The sequence below is a fragment of the Pristiophorus japonicus genome, chromosome 18, assembly GCF_044704955.1.
Source record: "Pristiophorus japonicus isolate sPriJap1 chromosome 18, sPriJap1.hap1, whole genome shotgun sequence".
In the NCBI taxonomy this organism is placed as follows: Eukaryota; Metazoa; Chordata; class Chondrichthyes; family Pristiophoridae; genus Pristiophorus; species Pristiophorus japonicus.
Genome location: NC_091994.1, coordinates 95,160,730 through 95,174,918, shown reverse-complemented (window position 1 = coordinate 95,174,918; position 14,189 = coordinate 95,160,730). Strand labels below are relative to the sequence as shown.

General features: G+C 52.7%; 1 protein-coding gene across 1 annotated transcript in view; it reads right to left on the bottom strand.

Moving 5' to 3' along the window:
* Positions 1-14,189, bottom strand: part of LOC139229304 (coiled-coil domain-containing protein 50-like) — a 56,544-nt gene that overhangs the window by 23,792 nt on the left and 18,563 nt on the right. The window contains exons 3-5 of the mRNA XM_070860986.1: positions 10,277-10,339; positions 8,629-8,749; positions 5,273-5,363 (exon numbers count right to left, since the gene is read on the bottom strand). Coding sequence (XP_070717087.1) covers positions 5,273-5,363; positions 8,629-8,749; positions 10,277-10,339 — 275 coding nt within the window. The remainder of the gene's footprint in view (positions 1-5,272; positions 5,364-8,628; positions 8,750-10,276; positions 10,340-14,189) is intronic.

Sequence of the window (14,189 nt, the reverse complement as noted above, 5' to 3'; positions counted from 1 at the left end):
ATGGGCAGGCTCACAGGCCAGTAAAATTTTAAAAAAAATCAAAACCAGCCTTCGGCAGAGGTGCTGGAATGAATCTGGTGATCGGTCCTGGGGATAAACAGAAGGCCACTTCTAAAGAGCAAGTTGGAAAAACCTCTCAATTGAAAACAAACATGCGAAGGAAATTTCACCCAGAGTGGGGAGGGCCGCAGATACACAGCTTAATACAAGGTGGGACACATCAGACTGCCGCTTGTTTAACCAGCCATGAGTGCAAGCCGTGAAACTCCTACACAACTTGCAGATAAACCAGTCACTGTTAACGGGACCCTCTTGTGTGGCAAATTTAGTCCATCTCTCGCGAAACGTCAGGGCTAACTAGTCTCCAGGTGATGTGGGGTTAGAGAACGGGGGGGAATTGGATCAACGCATGCCAATGTAATTCAATCTCCACTTTATAGCGTTACATTCAGTCCTTATTTTAATATATGAAACACGACACATTTTTAGCCTGAACAACAACAGTAATGTCCTTACCCCTTGCCTCAGTTTACTTCGCACAGATCAGGGGCTGAACCAGGGCGCGTTTCCCTGCCCTTGGTGAGAGCGGCTTGGATACTCACTGGTTAAAAACACCAACAGGCCCCCGCGCTACACAACGCATCCTGTGGGAGCGTGTGTGTGTGTGGTGGGGGGGCGGGGAGGAGGAGGTGTCGAGGGGGGGGGGAGGTGAGGAGGTGTCGGGGGGGGGGGAAGAGGAGGTGTCGGGGGGGGGGGAAGAGGAGGTGTCGGGGGGGGGGGGGGAAGAGGAGGTGTCGGGGGGGGGGGGGGAAGAGGAGGTGTCGGGGGGGGGGGGGAAGAGGAGGTGTCGGGGGGGGGGGGAAGAGGAGGTGTCGGGGGGGGGGGGGAAGAGGAGGTGTCGGGGGGGGGGGGGGAAGAGGAGGTGTCGGGGGGGGGGGGAAGAGGAGGTGTCGGGGGGGGGGGGGAGAGGAGGTGTCGGGGGGGGGGGAGGAGAGGAGGTGTCGGGGGGGGGGGGGGAGAGGAGGTGTCGGGGGGGGGGGGGGGAGAGGAGGTGTCGGGGGGGGGGGGGGAGAGGAGGTGTCGGGGGGGGGGGGGGAGAGGAGGTGTCGGGGGGGGGGGGGGGGGGGGGGGGGGGGAGAGGAGGTGTCGGGGGCGGGGGGGGGGGAGAGGAGGTGTCGGGGGGGGGGGGGGAGAGGAGGTGTCGGGGGGGGGGGGGGGAGAGGAGGTGTCGGGGGGGGGGGGGGAGAGAGGAGGTGTCGGGGGGGGGGGGGGAGAGGAGGTGTCGTGGGGGGGGAGGTGTGGGAGGCAGATTACCGAGTCCTTTGAACAAGTGAGTATGCAGAACACCAATCCAACATTGAGCCACACGGACTAGAGTTTTTTGACAGCATTACATCTACATTAGCTGTTGTAGAAAATGCCCTCAGGAACACTTTGGAAGTAGCGAGGGGTTATATATTTATATACACAGGTAAAGTGCCAGCCCAACGGGTCTCCGGGAGCCTGTCACAAGATTTACATCTGACATCTAACAGAGTCTAAGATTATGAAGGGGTTTGATAGGGCAGACGTGGAGAAGATGTTACCACTGGGGGGGAAGTCCCGAACCAAGAGCCATAAATATATTAATAAATCCAATCAGGAATTCAGGAGAAACTTCTTTACCCAGAGTGGTGAGAATGTGGAACTCGCTACCACAGGGAGTAGTTGAGGCGAATAGCATTAATGCATTTAAGAGGAAACTGGATAAATACACGAGGGAGAAAGGAATAGAAGGATATGGCGATGGGGTGAGATGAAGGGGGGGGGGTGAGATGAAGGGGGGGGGTGAGATGAAGGGGGGGGGTGAGATGAAGGGGGGGGGTGAGATGAAGGGGGGGGGTGAGATGAAGGGGGGGGTGAGATGAAGGGGGGGGGTGAGATGAAGGGGGGGGGGGTGAGATGAAGGGGGGGGGGTGAGATGAAGGGGGGGGGGTGAGATGAAGGGGGGGGGTGAGATGAAGGGGGGGGGGTGAGATGAAGGGGGGGGGGGGGAAGGAGGCTGGTGTGGAGCATAAACACCGGCATAGACCAGCTGGGCCGAATGGCCTGTGTCCGTGCTGTAATCCAGCTCCCAACGCATGACCGAGAGAAATGCACACACTTCAATCCCCATGCTGAGCAGTATATGAGACACACAGGAAGTTGCCCCAACACAGACACTGTATGCACAGTGTTACAGTATAGCCCCCATCTATAGTGGGCGAACCACGCTAACACGAACACACCCGCTACAGGTGCTGGGGACTGTCCCAGGGGCTAAGCGGTCTATTCCTGAATGTTAACAACCCCCTTCACAGACATCAAAAGGGTTAAAAAATCTCTCTCTTAACTTACTCGGCCCAGCAAGGAGTCAGTAATGGGGTCCCGAGCAGAAACATAGCGAGAGCAGAGCGTTACATGATAGTCACTGCCAACTGGCGATGGGAACAGCTCCTCCCAGCTGCAACCCAGCCATGGCTTCATCCATAATTTAGAAAAACAAAACCACTGCTCTAAAGTTTCAGCTGAACAGAGTCTCACAGCACAAAAGCTTCTGCTGGTGGCTGAGAGCCCACATCTCAAACACACAGCAGCCTGACACCTGCACATTATTCTGCTTCAGTTCCCCTGCCCCGCTCCAAACTGTCCGATTCAGTGCCCAACAATTAGCATGGATTGATTTTAAACAAGACGTGTCCTTCCGCGCTGCCCCAGAGAGAGAGAGAGAGAGAGAGAGAGAGAGAGAAGGGGGCAGGGGGCAGGGGGCAGGGGGCGGGGGTCAGGGAGCAGTCCGTTTGCCACTAGATCCCACGGACAGGATTTGGGCCAATGCTGGATAAACAATGTCAGGTTTCGGCTCTTCAACTCCACCCCCCATCTTTCCCCCCCCCCCCACCTGCTCTCTCCCCTTCTTCCCCTCCCCCACATCCTCTCTCCCCCTCTTTTCCCCCCCTCAACGCCCCCCACCCTCCTCAACCCCCCTTCTCTCTACCCCCATACTCTCTTTCCACCTAATCCTCCTCTCCTACCCTCCCTCCCTCCTCCCTATCCCTCTTCTCTCCCCCTCAACCGCCCCCCATCCTCTCTCCCCCTCAACCGCCCCCAATCCTCTCTCCCCCTCAACCGCCCCCCATCCTCTCTCCCCCTCAACCGCCCCCAATCCTCTCTCCCCCTCAACCGCCCCCCATCCTCTCTCCCCCTCAACCGCCCCCCAATCCTCTCTCCCCCTCAACCGCCCCCCATCCTCTCTCCCCCTCAACCGCCCCCCATCCTCTCTCCCCCTCAACCGCCCCCCATCCTCTCTCCCCCTCAACCGCCCCCCATCCTCGCTTCCCCTCAACCGCCCCCCATCCTCGCTCCCCCTCAACCGCCCCCCATCCTCTCCCCCACCCTCCTCTGCCCCTCCAGAGACTGGAGCACAAAGATCGGACACTCCAGTGCAGTACCGAGTAAACCAGAACCTAAAACAGATAGTGTGATCTGGGCTGTTAATGAATGAACTCTCACAACAGGTCACTAAACCACACGTTGCTCATCCTGGTTTTATGAGATTGCAGCAACGTCAGGTCTGGTTAGGATGCTGAGAGAGGGGGCAGTTTGTGATTTAAGGAAACAAATTTTGCTGTTTAATTTGTTATCTTCCGAAGTAGGTCCATCACTGGCAAATCGAACAGTGGATTCTTACCAGCCACCTTTCATTATCAACTTGTTGCCCGTGACAGTCAGTTTACAAAGGTGCGGGAGTAAAAAAAAAAATCAATCATCATCATCATCATAGACAGTCCCTCGGAATCGAGGAAGACTTGCTTCCACTCCTGAAGTGAGTTCTTTGGTGGTGGAACAGTCCAATACAAGAACCACAGACTTTGTCACAGGTGGGACAGACAGTCGTTGAGGGAAGGGGTAGTTGGGACAGGTTTGCTGCACGCTCTTTCCGCTGTCTGCGCTTGATTTCTGCATGCTCTCGGCGATGAGACTCGAGGTGCTCAGCGCCCTCTCGGATGCACTTTCTCCACTTAGGGCGGTCTTGGGCCAGGGACTCCCAGGTGTTGGTGGGGATGTCGCACTTTATCAGGGAGGCCTCGAGAGTGCCCTTGTAGCGTTTCCGCTGCCCACCTTTGGCTCGTTTGCCATGAGGGAGCTCAGAGTAGAGCACTTGCGGACTATGTGGCCTGCCCAGCAGAGCTGATCAAGGCACTGACCACACTCAGTGCTGGAGATGTTAACCTGAATGAGGACGCTGATGTTGGTGCGCCTGTCCTCCCAGGGGATTTGTAGGATCTTGCGGAGACATCGTTGGTGATATTTCTCCAGCAACTCGACCCGAACTTCAACATGTCCACAAACTCAGCCCGGTCAGGCCAGGCCCATAGTGCCCGAGCCCAGTCAGGTCAGGTCAGGCCAGGCCCCGAGTGTCCAGTCAGGTCAGGCCCAGAGTGCCCGAGCCCGGTCAGGCCAGGCCCAGTGCCCGGTCAGGTCAGGTCAGGCCAGGCTGAGAGCCCGAGCCTGGTCAGGCCCAGAGCGCCCGGCCCAGAGTGCCCGAGCCCGGTCAGGTCAGGTCAGCCCAGGCCCAGAGTGCCCGAGCCCGGTCAGGCCAGGTCAGGCCCAGAGTGCCCGGTCAGGTCAGGCCCAGACTGCCCAGTCAGGTCAGGCCTGGCCGAGTGCCCAGTCAGACCAGGTCAGGCCCAGAGTGCCCGGTCAGGCCAGGCCCCGAGTGCCCGAGCCCAGTCAGGCCCAGAGTGCCCGGCCCAGTGCCCGAGCCCGGTCAGGCCAGGCCCCAAGCCCAGTCAGGAAGATTTTTGGGATCAGGGTCCAAACTCAATGACTATCCAGTAATTCCTGTTGGAAGTGCCCACGTATGGACTGGAGGATGATGAGGATCCAGCTGGACCCGTGGTGAGGCACTCTGGTAGAGCCTGTGGAATCCACTTGGGCTCAAAGATGAAGACTGGCTACTTGGAAGAGGTGGTGCCAGGTGAGGGTGAGGCCTTGGCACTCATAGACCTGTACCCCAGAAAGAGTCAGCAACTTCAGAATAAAGGAGGATTAAATTCCAGTGAAAGGAGGGGAGAAATAAATAGGAAGCAAGCTGTTACATCTGGACAGACACCAACTTTTTAAAAGCTAGGCCACAACATGCTACAGCTCGAAGTTAACAGGTTTCAGCACCAGCGGCACGGTGTGGGAAATCGCCCTCCCCGTGCTTCCTGCAAACACTAAACATCAGCCACTGTATCAGGACTGCGCCTACCTTGTCCTGCTCCTCCCGTCGCAGGCTCTCCTCCACACGCTTCTCAATCTCCTCCTGAACTACTTTGGCATATTGAGAATCGAGCTCCTCACTAAACACGGAAACAGTGCGGTTAGTTCAAGAAAGCAAGGACTTGCATTTATATAGCACTTTTCACAACCTCAAAAGCACTTTACAGCCAATGAAATACTGGTCAAGTGTGGTCACTGTTGCAATCTAGGACATGCAGCATCCTATTTGCACACAGCAAGCTCCCACAAACAGCAATGTGATAATGACCAGATAAACTTGGCTGTTCCTCTTTGAAATGGTGCCATGGGATCTTTTACTTCCACCTGCGAGAGCAGACGGGGCCTCGGTTTAACATCCCATCCGAAAGACAGCACCTCCAACAGTGCAGCGCTCCCTCAGCACTGCAGTGGAGTGTTGGCCTGGATTATGTGCTCAGGTCTTGGGAGTGGGACTTGAACCTACAACCTTCTGACTCAGGTAAAAAAGTTACCCACTGAGCTATTGCTGTAGTTTAGCACACGAGGAGCCCAGTTAATTTAACAGAGTGGAGGGGTGGGGTGGGGGGGGCGGAGGAGAAACAGAGCTCAGGCAGAAGAGGTGCTTGGCGGGTATTTATTGTAGTCACGCAAGCTGCCAGGAGTTTTAATTTTATGAACAGTGAAGATGATGTTGGGAGCAGGAGCAGGAATTCTGGGCAAGGCCAGGGGATTTGGAGCTTTGGAGGAATAGCAGTATGGATAACATTAACACCAGCTCACATCAGACTCGACATTCAATTGACATGATGAGCTGTCACAGGGAACATCCTTCTGCCTTGTACCAAGTGATGGAGGTTTGAATATTGTGAAGCAAGAACTGGGGACGCTCTGGGGCAGGAGAAACAGACCACACCCGATTTCACTGCTCATGAACACGAGGCGTGCAAACTCACCAATTCAAGCTGCTGCCTGATCGACACACACCGCAGACTGTGTGTTTGCCCAATTCAGGGTGCACACAATCTCCTTGTAGAGACACGCCCCACTTGCTATAGTCCAGAGGGTTTAAGAACTTGGCAAGAAGCAGGGCTGAGAGGGAAGCTCTAGTCTGTGCGGAGGGATCCCTGGGGTTTATCTGCACCGTTTACTGGCACAGAGCTCTGGTCAGCTTCCCGCGGAGGCCCATCCTAGCCTCGGCCTGCGATGTTCACTGGAGTTTGAGAGGGAGCAACCCCAGTCCCAGGACCGCTCCAGACTGGCATGTCCATGAGCAGAGGTACTGTGGGCCTAGTGGCCTCAGGTGACAGATCGTGGAGCCCCCACAGACATCACCAGCCAGTCACCGCACAAGCGCAGGCAAGGGCTCTGCGTCGGTGGAAGCATGTATTGGGAGTTCCACCCGAGCAGTACAACTCACCACAAGCCGTTCACAACTGGCAATTGGGACTTGAACCCAGATTATATAGAATTACACAGGATATATGGCACAGAAACAGACCATTCGGCCCAACCCAGTCCATGCTGCGTTTATGCTCCACTCGAGCCTCCACCCGTCTTTCCTCATCTAAATCTATCCACTTAACCTTCTATTCCCTTCTCCCTCAGATGCTTGTCTAGCCTCCCTTTAAATACATCGATACTATTCACTTCAACCACTCCCTGTGGTAGCGAGTTCCACATTCTCACCACCTTTTGGGTAAAGAAGTTTCTTCTGAATTCCCTATTGGGTTTCTTGGTGACGATCTTATATTGATGGCCTCTAGTTATGCTCTTCCCCACAAGTGGAAACATTCTCTCTGTATCCACTCTATCAAAACCTTTCATAATTTTAAAGACCTCTTTTAGGTCACCCCTCAGCCTTTTTCCAAGAGAAGAAAAAGAGACCCAGCCTGTTCATCCTTTCCTGATATGTATACCCTCGTATTTCTGGTATCATCCTTGTAAATCTTCTCTGCACTCACTCCAGTGCCTCTGTATCCTTTTTATAATATGGTGACCAGAACTGTACACAGTACCCCAAGTGTGGTCTAACCAAGGATCGATACAGGTTTAGCATAACTTCCCTACTTTTCAATTCTATGCCTCTAGAAATAAACCCTAGTGCTTGGTTTGCTTTTTCTTATGGCTTTGCTAACCTGTGTTGCAACTTTTCGCGATTTGTGTATTTGTACTCCGAGATCCCTTTGTTTCTCTACCCCACCTAGACTCACACCCTCAAAGACCTCCCTATTCTTCCTACTAAAATGTAATACCTTACATTTATCAGTGTTGAACTTAATTTGCTAATTATATGCCCATGTTGCAATTTATTAATGTCCTCCAATAATTTGTTGCAAGCTTCCTCAGTATTGACGATCGCCCCCAATTTGGGGTCATCCGCAAATTTAGAAATTGTGTTTTTGATTCCAAAGTCAAAATCGTTAATATAAATTGTGACCAACAGTGGTCCCAGCACTGATTCTTGTGGAACATCACTACCCACCTTCTGTCACTTTGAATAGCTACCCTTTACCCAGACTCTCTGCTTTCTGTCTTGAAGCCAGCTAGCGATCCATTCTGCTTCTTGTCCCCTGACTCAGCATTGCCTGACCTTGTTCATCAGTCTATTATGGGGTACCTTATCGAAGGCCTTTTGAAAATCTAGATAAATTATCTACTGCATTACCATTATCGACTCTCTCTGTTATCTCTTCAAAAAAATTCAATGAGGTTGGTCAAGCAAGACTTTCCCTTTTGAAATCCGTGCTGATTATTCATTATATTATTTTTGGTTTCTAGATGTGGATCAGGCACGTTGGAATGGAAGTCTAGTATCGGCACAGTGGGTGAACGTGATGTGGTAAAAGTCCCAGCCAAAGAAACGGACCGGATCCTGGGGGAGGGGCAGGGCCAGACCCCCTGTCCCAGTGGGCACAGCACACAATAGTCGATTGTTCCGCAGTTTGCCGTCTTGTCCAGAGGCAGCGGGAGGGCTGTGTGGGTCACGGCTGGGAACCGAGCCCAGTGAGTCAATTCAATGGGACGGCTCATCAAAGGGAGGCCTTACTGTTCCAAATACTGAGATCGTTAAATTATTTTATATATTTTTCTTTTAAACAAAATCACCAGAAATTTATTTGCTGTTTTACAAAGAATTCAATTTTATTGCTGGCAGGGAGCCCCCTCATTCCACACTCCCAGTCCTCATTCCTCCCCCCACCCCACCCCACCCCACATTCCTCCCTCCTGCCGCCGCTACCCCCCCCCCCCCCCCCCCACCCCACCGCACACAGTCCAGCCCCTTCACACAGCTTGACCCACTGCTTTGGCCCTGTTGGCCAAGGCCAGCTCTCCGGTTGAGCTCCCCCCCCCCCCCGACGTACGTACATCTGTTGCTGGTGTTCCCGGCTGGAGTGTTTGGCCTCCTCATCCTGCAACTTCTTGGCCACACAAACATCCTGACGGACCAACTTGTTCTTCTCAATGTTTGAGGCGTAGTGCTGTTCAACTGGGAACACAAGCACGGGACATCATTTAGCAGAGACACAGGACTCACTCCTTCACTTTATAAACCGCAACTTAGCTTTAAACTTATCAAAAAATCAGAATCAGAAGCCCAGGATATTCCGTCTCAAAGACCCCGACTCTCGCCGGGGTGCGGGTTCCACAGGCCCTCCATGTACAAACTTCGCCAGTGATACAGAGCATTCTACTGTGGACGATATTACAGACTTCACCTCATGCCCCCAGACACACATTTCCCCCCAGCCCCAGTGCCACTGACCTCTATTGCTGCCCATCCCCAGAACTGGATTTCACCTGGGGGCTTATTTTACCCATCCTTCCCTGGCTTGGCCTTTTCCTTCTGTCTGCAGTATTCCCATTACTACATCCCAGCTCACTCCCTACCCGAAAAATCAGCCTTCAACCCCTGCGGTGCTGCATTCAGGAACTCTCTCCCCAACCTCCTCCCTCTCACATGCTGTCCCCTCTCCCCACCTTCAAATCATCTCCACCCCCAACTCGGACTGCGCCAATAATACCGTGACCATTAAAGAGTCAAAATAAAGAAATACAAATAGAGTGTGAGAAAAGAAATTACACAGCAATTCTGTGAAAGCCAGAGAGAGCAGGCGAGTGCCAGAGAAAGGAATTTCTCAGCCTGAGGACACACTGGTTGTGGGGGGGGAGGGTGGGGAGATTAATTTTAACCTAATCCGCCTCCGGGTAATTGGTTCTTGTCCAATATGGAGGACTCCAGTCGGCCTTTGCCCAGAGGTGGGTATGTGTCTCACCTCGCCCACCCATTGGACACTATGAACAACACAGGGGGTCAGGGGACTGTGTAAAACTGCAGCTGGTCGACTCAGAGGTGGTGGTGGGCAGGTTAAACAGCACAGAACGATCATAGACTCCGTCTCAGTCTCCGCCCCCACCCATTTTGTACCAAGTTACTTATCTCAGTTAACAAATCACACAGGCATTAATGAAGGAAGCAGTTGGGTTGATCTCAATCTCCCCGCCCTCAGCCCAGAGGCACGGAGGCCCATTAAACACACTGACTACTGCCTCACCTGGGATGCAGTAACTCAGCACAGACCGGGGTCTGAACCTGGGACCCTTCCTGCTCCTCTCGCCTGCCTGCTGCCTGTCTCTCCACCTTCAAATGACCTCGTCCCCCAACTCTTCCCTCAATTCCCGCCTGGTTTCCAATCGTGCCCCCTCGAGTTCGAGGGGCTGTACGAGCGTGAATTGAGGAGCTGGAACCTCGGCCGATTCTGCTCCCACTGTCCTAGCCCAAGGGCGCCGAGCGCAACTTGAAGCCCCTGCACCCTCCGAGCTGTCCCCAGATTGGGGACGGAACCCCCCGGTCCGTATGACTGGGTCACTGTTGTGGCTCGGCCTGACGAGGTGGTCGAGGAGCAAACTGATGAGAATAATTCCGATGGCGCAATCAGTCCGCACGGGGATTGAACATAGGCTCCGCCCAAAGCCACAGGTGTTTCAGCCCCTCCCTGGCGCTGTTTCCACTCACTCTCTTGTTCCTGAAGATTGTGCGCCAACGCCCCATCCTCCAAGACAGCAAACCCACGGCACACTGCAACATAAGAGGGGCAAGTAAAGGTTCTGGGAACACCATACATCACTGGTAAATGGACCCGTCAAACTGGCTCCAATATTAGACAGAGACACAGCCACAGTCCCAACCCTCTTGCTCAAGCGCCACTCCCCAGAATGTAACAACACCCTGCATCATCACACTGTCTGCATTTTATACCAGACACACAGTACCTTAAAAAATGTTCCATTTTGTTTTAAAAACCTTCCCCAAGAACTGTGATCAGCCTCCAGTCAACAACAACAACTTGCGTTTATATAGCGCCTTTAACTTAGTAAAACATCCCAAGGCGCTTCACAGGAGCGTAATCAAACAAAATTTGGCACTGAGCCATGTAAAGAGATACAAGGACAGATGACCAAAAGCTTGGTCAAAGAGGTAGGTTTTAAGGAGGGGAGAGGTGTAGGGAGGGAATTCCAGAGCTTAGGGCCTGAAGCCACAGCCACCAATTACAGCACATTCCCACAGGGAGTGGTTGAACAGTTAGTCACATTGTTGCACTGGTGAGTTACACTTTGTGGCATGAAAGGGATAAACACTGCTCCAGCTTAGGGCGACTCGGTACCACTCTCACCCGAGTCAGTAGGTCGTAGGTTCAAGCCCCATTCCGGACTGGAGCACATAATCTAGGCTGACACGCTAGTGCATTACTGAGGGAGTGCTGCACTGTTGGAGGTGCTGTTAAACAGAGGCTCTGTCTGCCACTCAGGTGGATGTAAAAGATCCCACGGACGCTATTCAAAGAAGAGCAGGGGCATTCTCCCAGGTGTCCTGGCCAATATTTACCCCTGAGCCAACATCACTGAAAACAGATTATCTGGTCATTTATCACATTGCTGTTTGTGGGAGCTTGCTGTGCACAAACTGACTGCCACTTTTGCCCACATTATAACAATGACTACATTTCAAAAAGGACTCTATTGGCTGTAAAGCACTTTGGGATGTCCAGAGGTCATGAAAGGTACTATATAAATGCAAATCTTTCGTAACAAATAGGGTTTCCTCGCGATAGTCCCTCAGGAGAAATGTGCAGGGCTGTGGGGAAAGAGTGGGGGAGTGGGACTAATTGGATAGCTCTGCAAAAGAGCTGGCACCAGAACAATGGGCTGAATGGCCTCCTTCTGTGCAGCAAGATTATGAGATTCTGTTAGCAAAAGGGTTGCTGGATATCAACATTCCCCCATTTAGCATTAATAGTGTTACATGATGCACCACTCCCTTCCCATCATTAACAGCAGACACTCTGATTTAATCGAGAATGATGTCAGAAGAAATCTAACTGCTTAAACATTCCAAACAAGGTTTGCTTGACTAAAACTTCTATTTTTAGTCAGACCCAGAATTTCTATAAAAGTTGTTCACAGCCATTGGATAACCCGATGTGACACGATATATATAAATACACATTCCCAGGGCAGCAGCAGAAGCAGAGAGCACATCCTCCCATCCTTGTCTGGCACAGAGTGTTTCCTGAAAAGCGTCTGTTCTGCTGCAGGGGCTCAGCTCACAATACTTCCACTTTGCAAGTTGCACGAGCGAGATGAAGTGATAATACTCCGTTTCACTTCCCAGTGCAGCAACGGCAACAGTGGGTCAATGGTTTGCAAACGCTGCAAGTATTCCCCTCCCAGTACCCTCGCTAGGGTACGGTTCCCCAGGCACTGCCAGCTGTTGGATACTCTGAGTATCATGCCCAGAGTGGCCATTCTTCACATAGGAGCCTGCTTTTGGCACCAAGTGTCAGCAGGGCTAATCCACTGCGTGGGGCTTCACAACCAAGCCCAATCCTGTCCTTCAGCCGAGCTCAGTCCAAGTGCGCTTTGTACCAAGGATCACTGGAGAGTGATGAGGAGTGGGAACCCTGGCTGATCCTTCCTCTCCTTGGACTGACTGCAGCATTTTGGCCCCCTGACCCCCCTCCCCCTCCCCAAGGGCTCTAGCTGAGCAAGCAAACCTGGGACCTGGGCAGAGACCCACTGCAGGAAAGGAAAAAGTCAGAATATAGCAGTCAGAGGCTGGACTGAGTAGCGGCAGCAACACTTGAATGGTGCTGGGAGTTTTAAAGCTGGCACTGGATGTCTGAAGTTCTCAATTTCCCAAGCACCAATAATACAGTGACCATTAAAAAATCAAAGTAAAGGATTATTTTTTTAAATGCAAATATAGTGTCAGAATATAAATTACACAGCAATTCTGAGAGAGCCAGAGAGGGCAGACGAGTGCCAGAGAAAGGAATTACTCAGCCCGAGGACAGTCTTTGGGGTGGGGGTTGGGGCGGGGGGGGGGGGGAAGGGAAAGAGATTAATTTTACCCTAACCCACCTCCGGATATTTGGTTCCTGTCTAATATGGAGAACTCCAGTCGGCTTTTGCCTAGGTGGTGGGTAATGTGCCTCACCTCGCCCAAACATTGGGCACTATGAACAACACAGGGGGGCTGGGGACCGTATAAAACTGGAGCTGGTTGACTCAGAGGTGGCTGGGGGGTGGTGGGGTGCGGGGTGAGGGAGGGGGGGTTTAACAGAGAGCCGAATGATCCCAGACTCAGTCCCCCCTCCCATTTTGAACTGGGCTACTTATCTCAGTTAACAAATCTCAGAGGCATTAAACAGAGGCAGCAGTTGGGTTGATCTCGGTCTCCCCAACACTCAGCCCAGGCGCACTGAGGCCCATTAAACACATCGACTGCTGCCTCACCTGGGATGCAGTAACTCAGCACAGACCGGGGGCTGAACCCAAGACCCTTCCTGCTCCTCGTACCCCCTTTGTTGGACCTGTAGAAATCAGAGATCCCGGCAAGTACAGGTTGAACCTCGCTTATCCGGAACCCTTGGGACCTGCATTGTTCTGGATAAGGGATTTTTCTGGACGAGGGGTGGTCACGTTAAAATGGATGGTACAGGTACTGAGCAAGGGGATATCTGGGGTTGGCTGGCTTGGGGCTGGGAGTGCGGCAGAGACAGCATGGCTGGGGGGTGGGGGGGGGGATTACGGGGTCAGGCCAGCGACTGCAGGAGTCGGCAGCTAGAAAGGACTTCAATTTGTTCATGTCGGAATTCTGCGCATGCACCCGTGGCCGGGAATGGTTCTGGATGAGAGAGTTCTGGATAAGGGAGGTTCAACTTGTACAAACATACGGACAATGGCGGGCAAGTCAAGACCCTCTGGTCCATCCAGCCTGTCCCACACAATTGCGATACCTTGTGTATTACAATATACACTCCACCCCACCCTAAACCACATGATCTCCTGGGAGAGGCAAAAAATGTTTTAAAACCAGGCCATTTTGGGGAGAAAAGATCTGGGAAATTCCTCTCCGACCCATCTAGGTGTTCGAAACTAATCCAGGAGATCAGTCTGGCCTTGAATTCCCTGCGGTATCTACCTCCTGTAAGTGGTGAGGCCTAACAGCCCTTCAGTGTGGCCATGGTAAGTAAAGGGCTCCTTTTGCCGTCAAGTTGTTTTGGAATCAAGCAGTTAGCAGCTGTAAGGCATCCTTCGATGTGTAGTAGCAACACAGTGAGCAATGCTCAGGAAAACCGATCCCCTAGAGCTGCCCCGATGGCTCAGCTGGTTAAAACAGAGATTGGAGCCCATAATTCCGACAGACACTTCTGGTGAACCACTGAGGGAGTGCTGCACTGTCGAAGGTGCCACCTTTTGGAGGAGAAGTTAAACCAAGGCACCATCTGCCCTCTCAGGTGCACATAAAAGAGCAGAGCAGTTGTCCCTGGTGTCCTGGTCAATATTTATCCCTCAACCAACATCACTAAAAAGATTAACTGGTCATGATCACTTTGTTGTTTGTGGGAGCTTGCTGTGCATGGTAT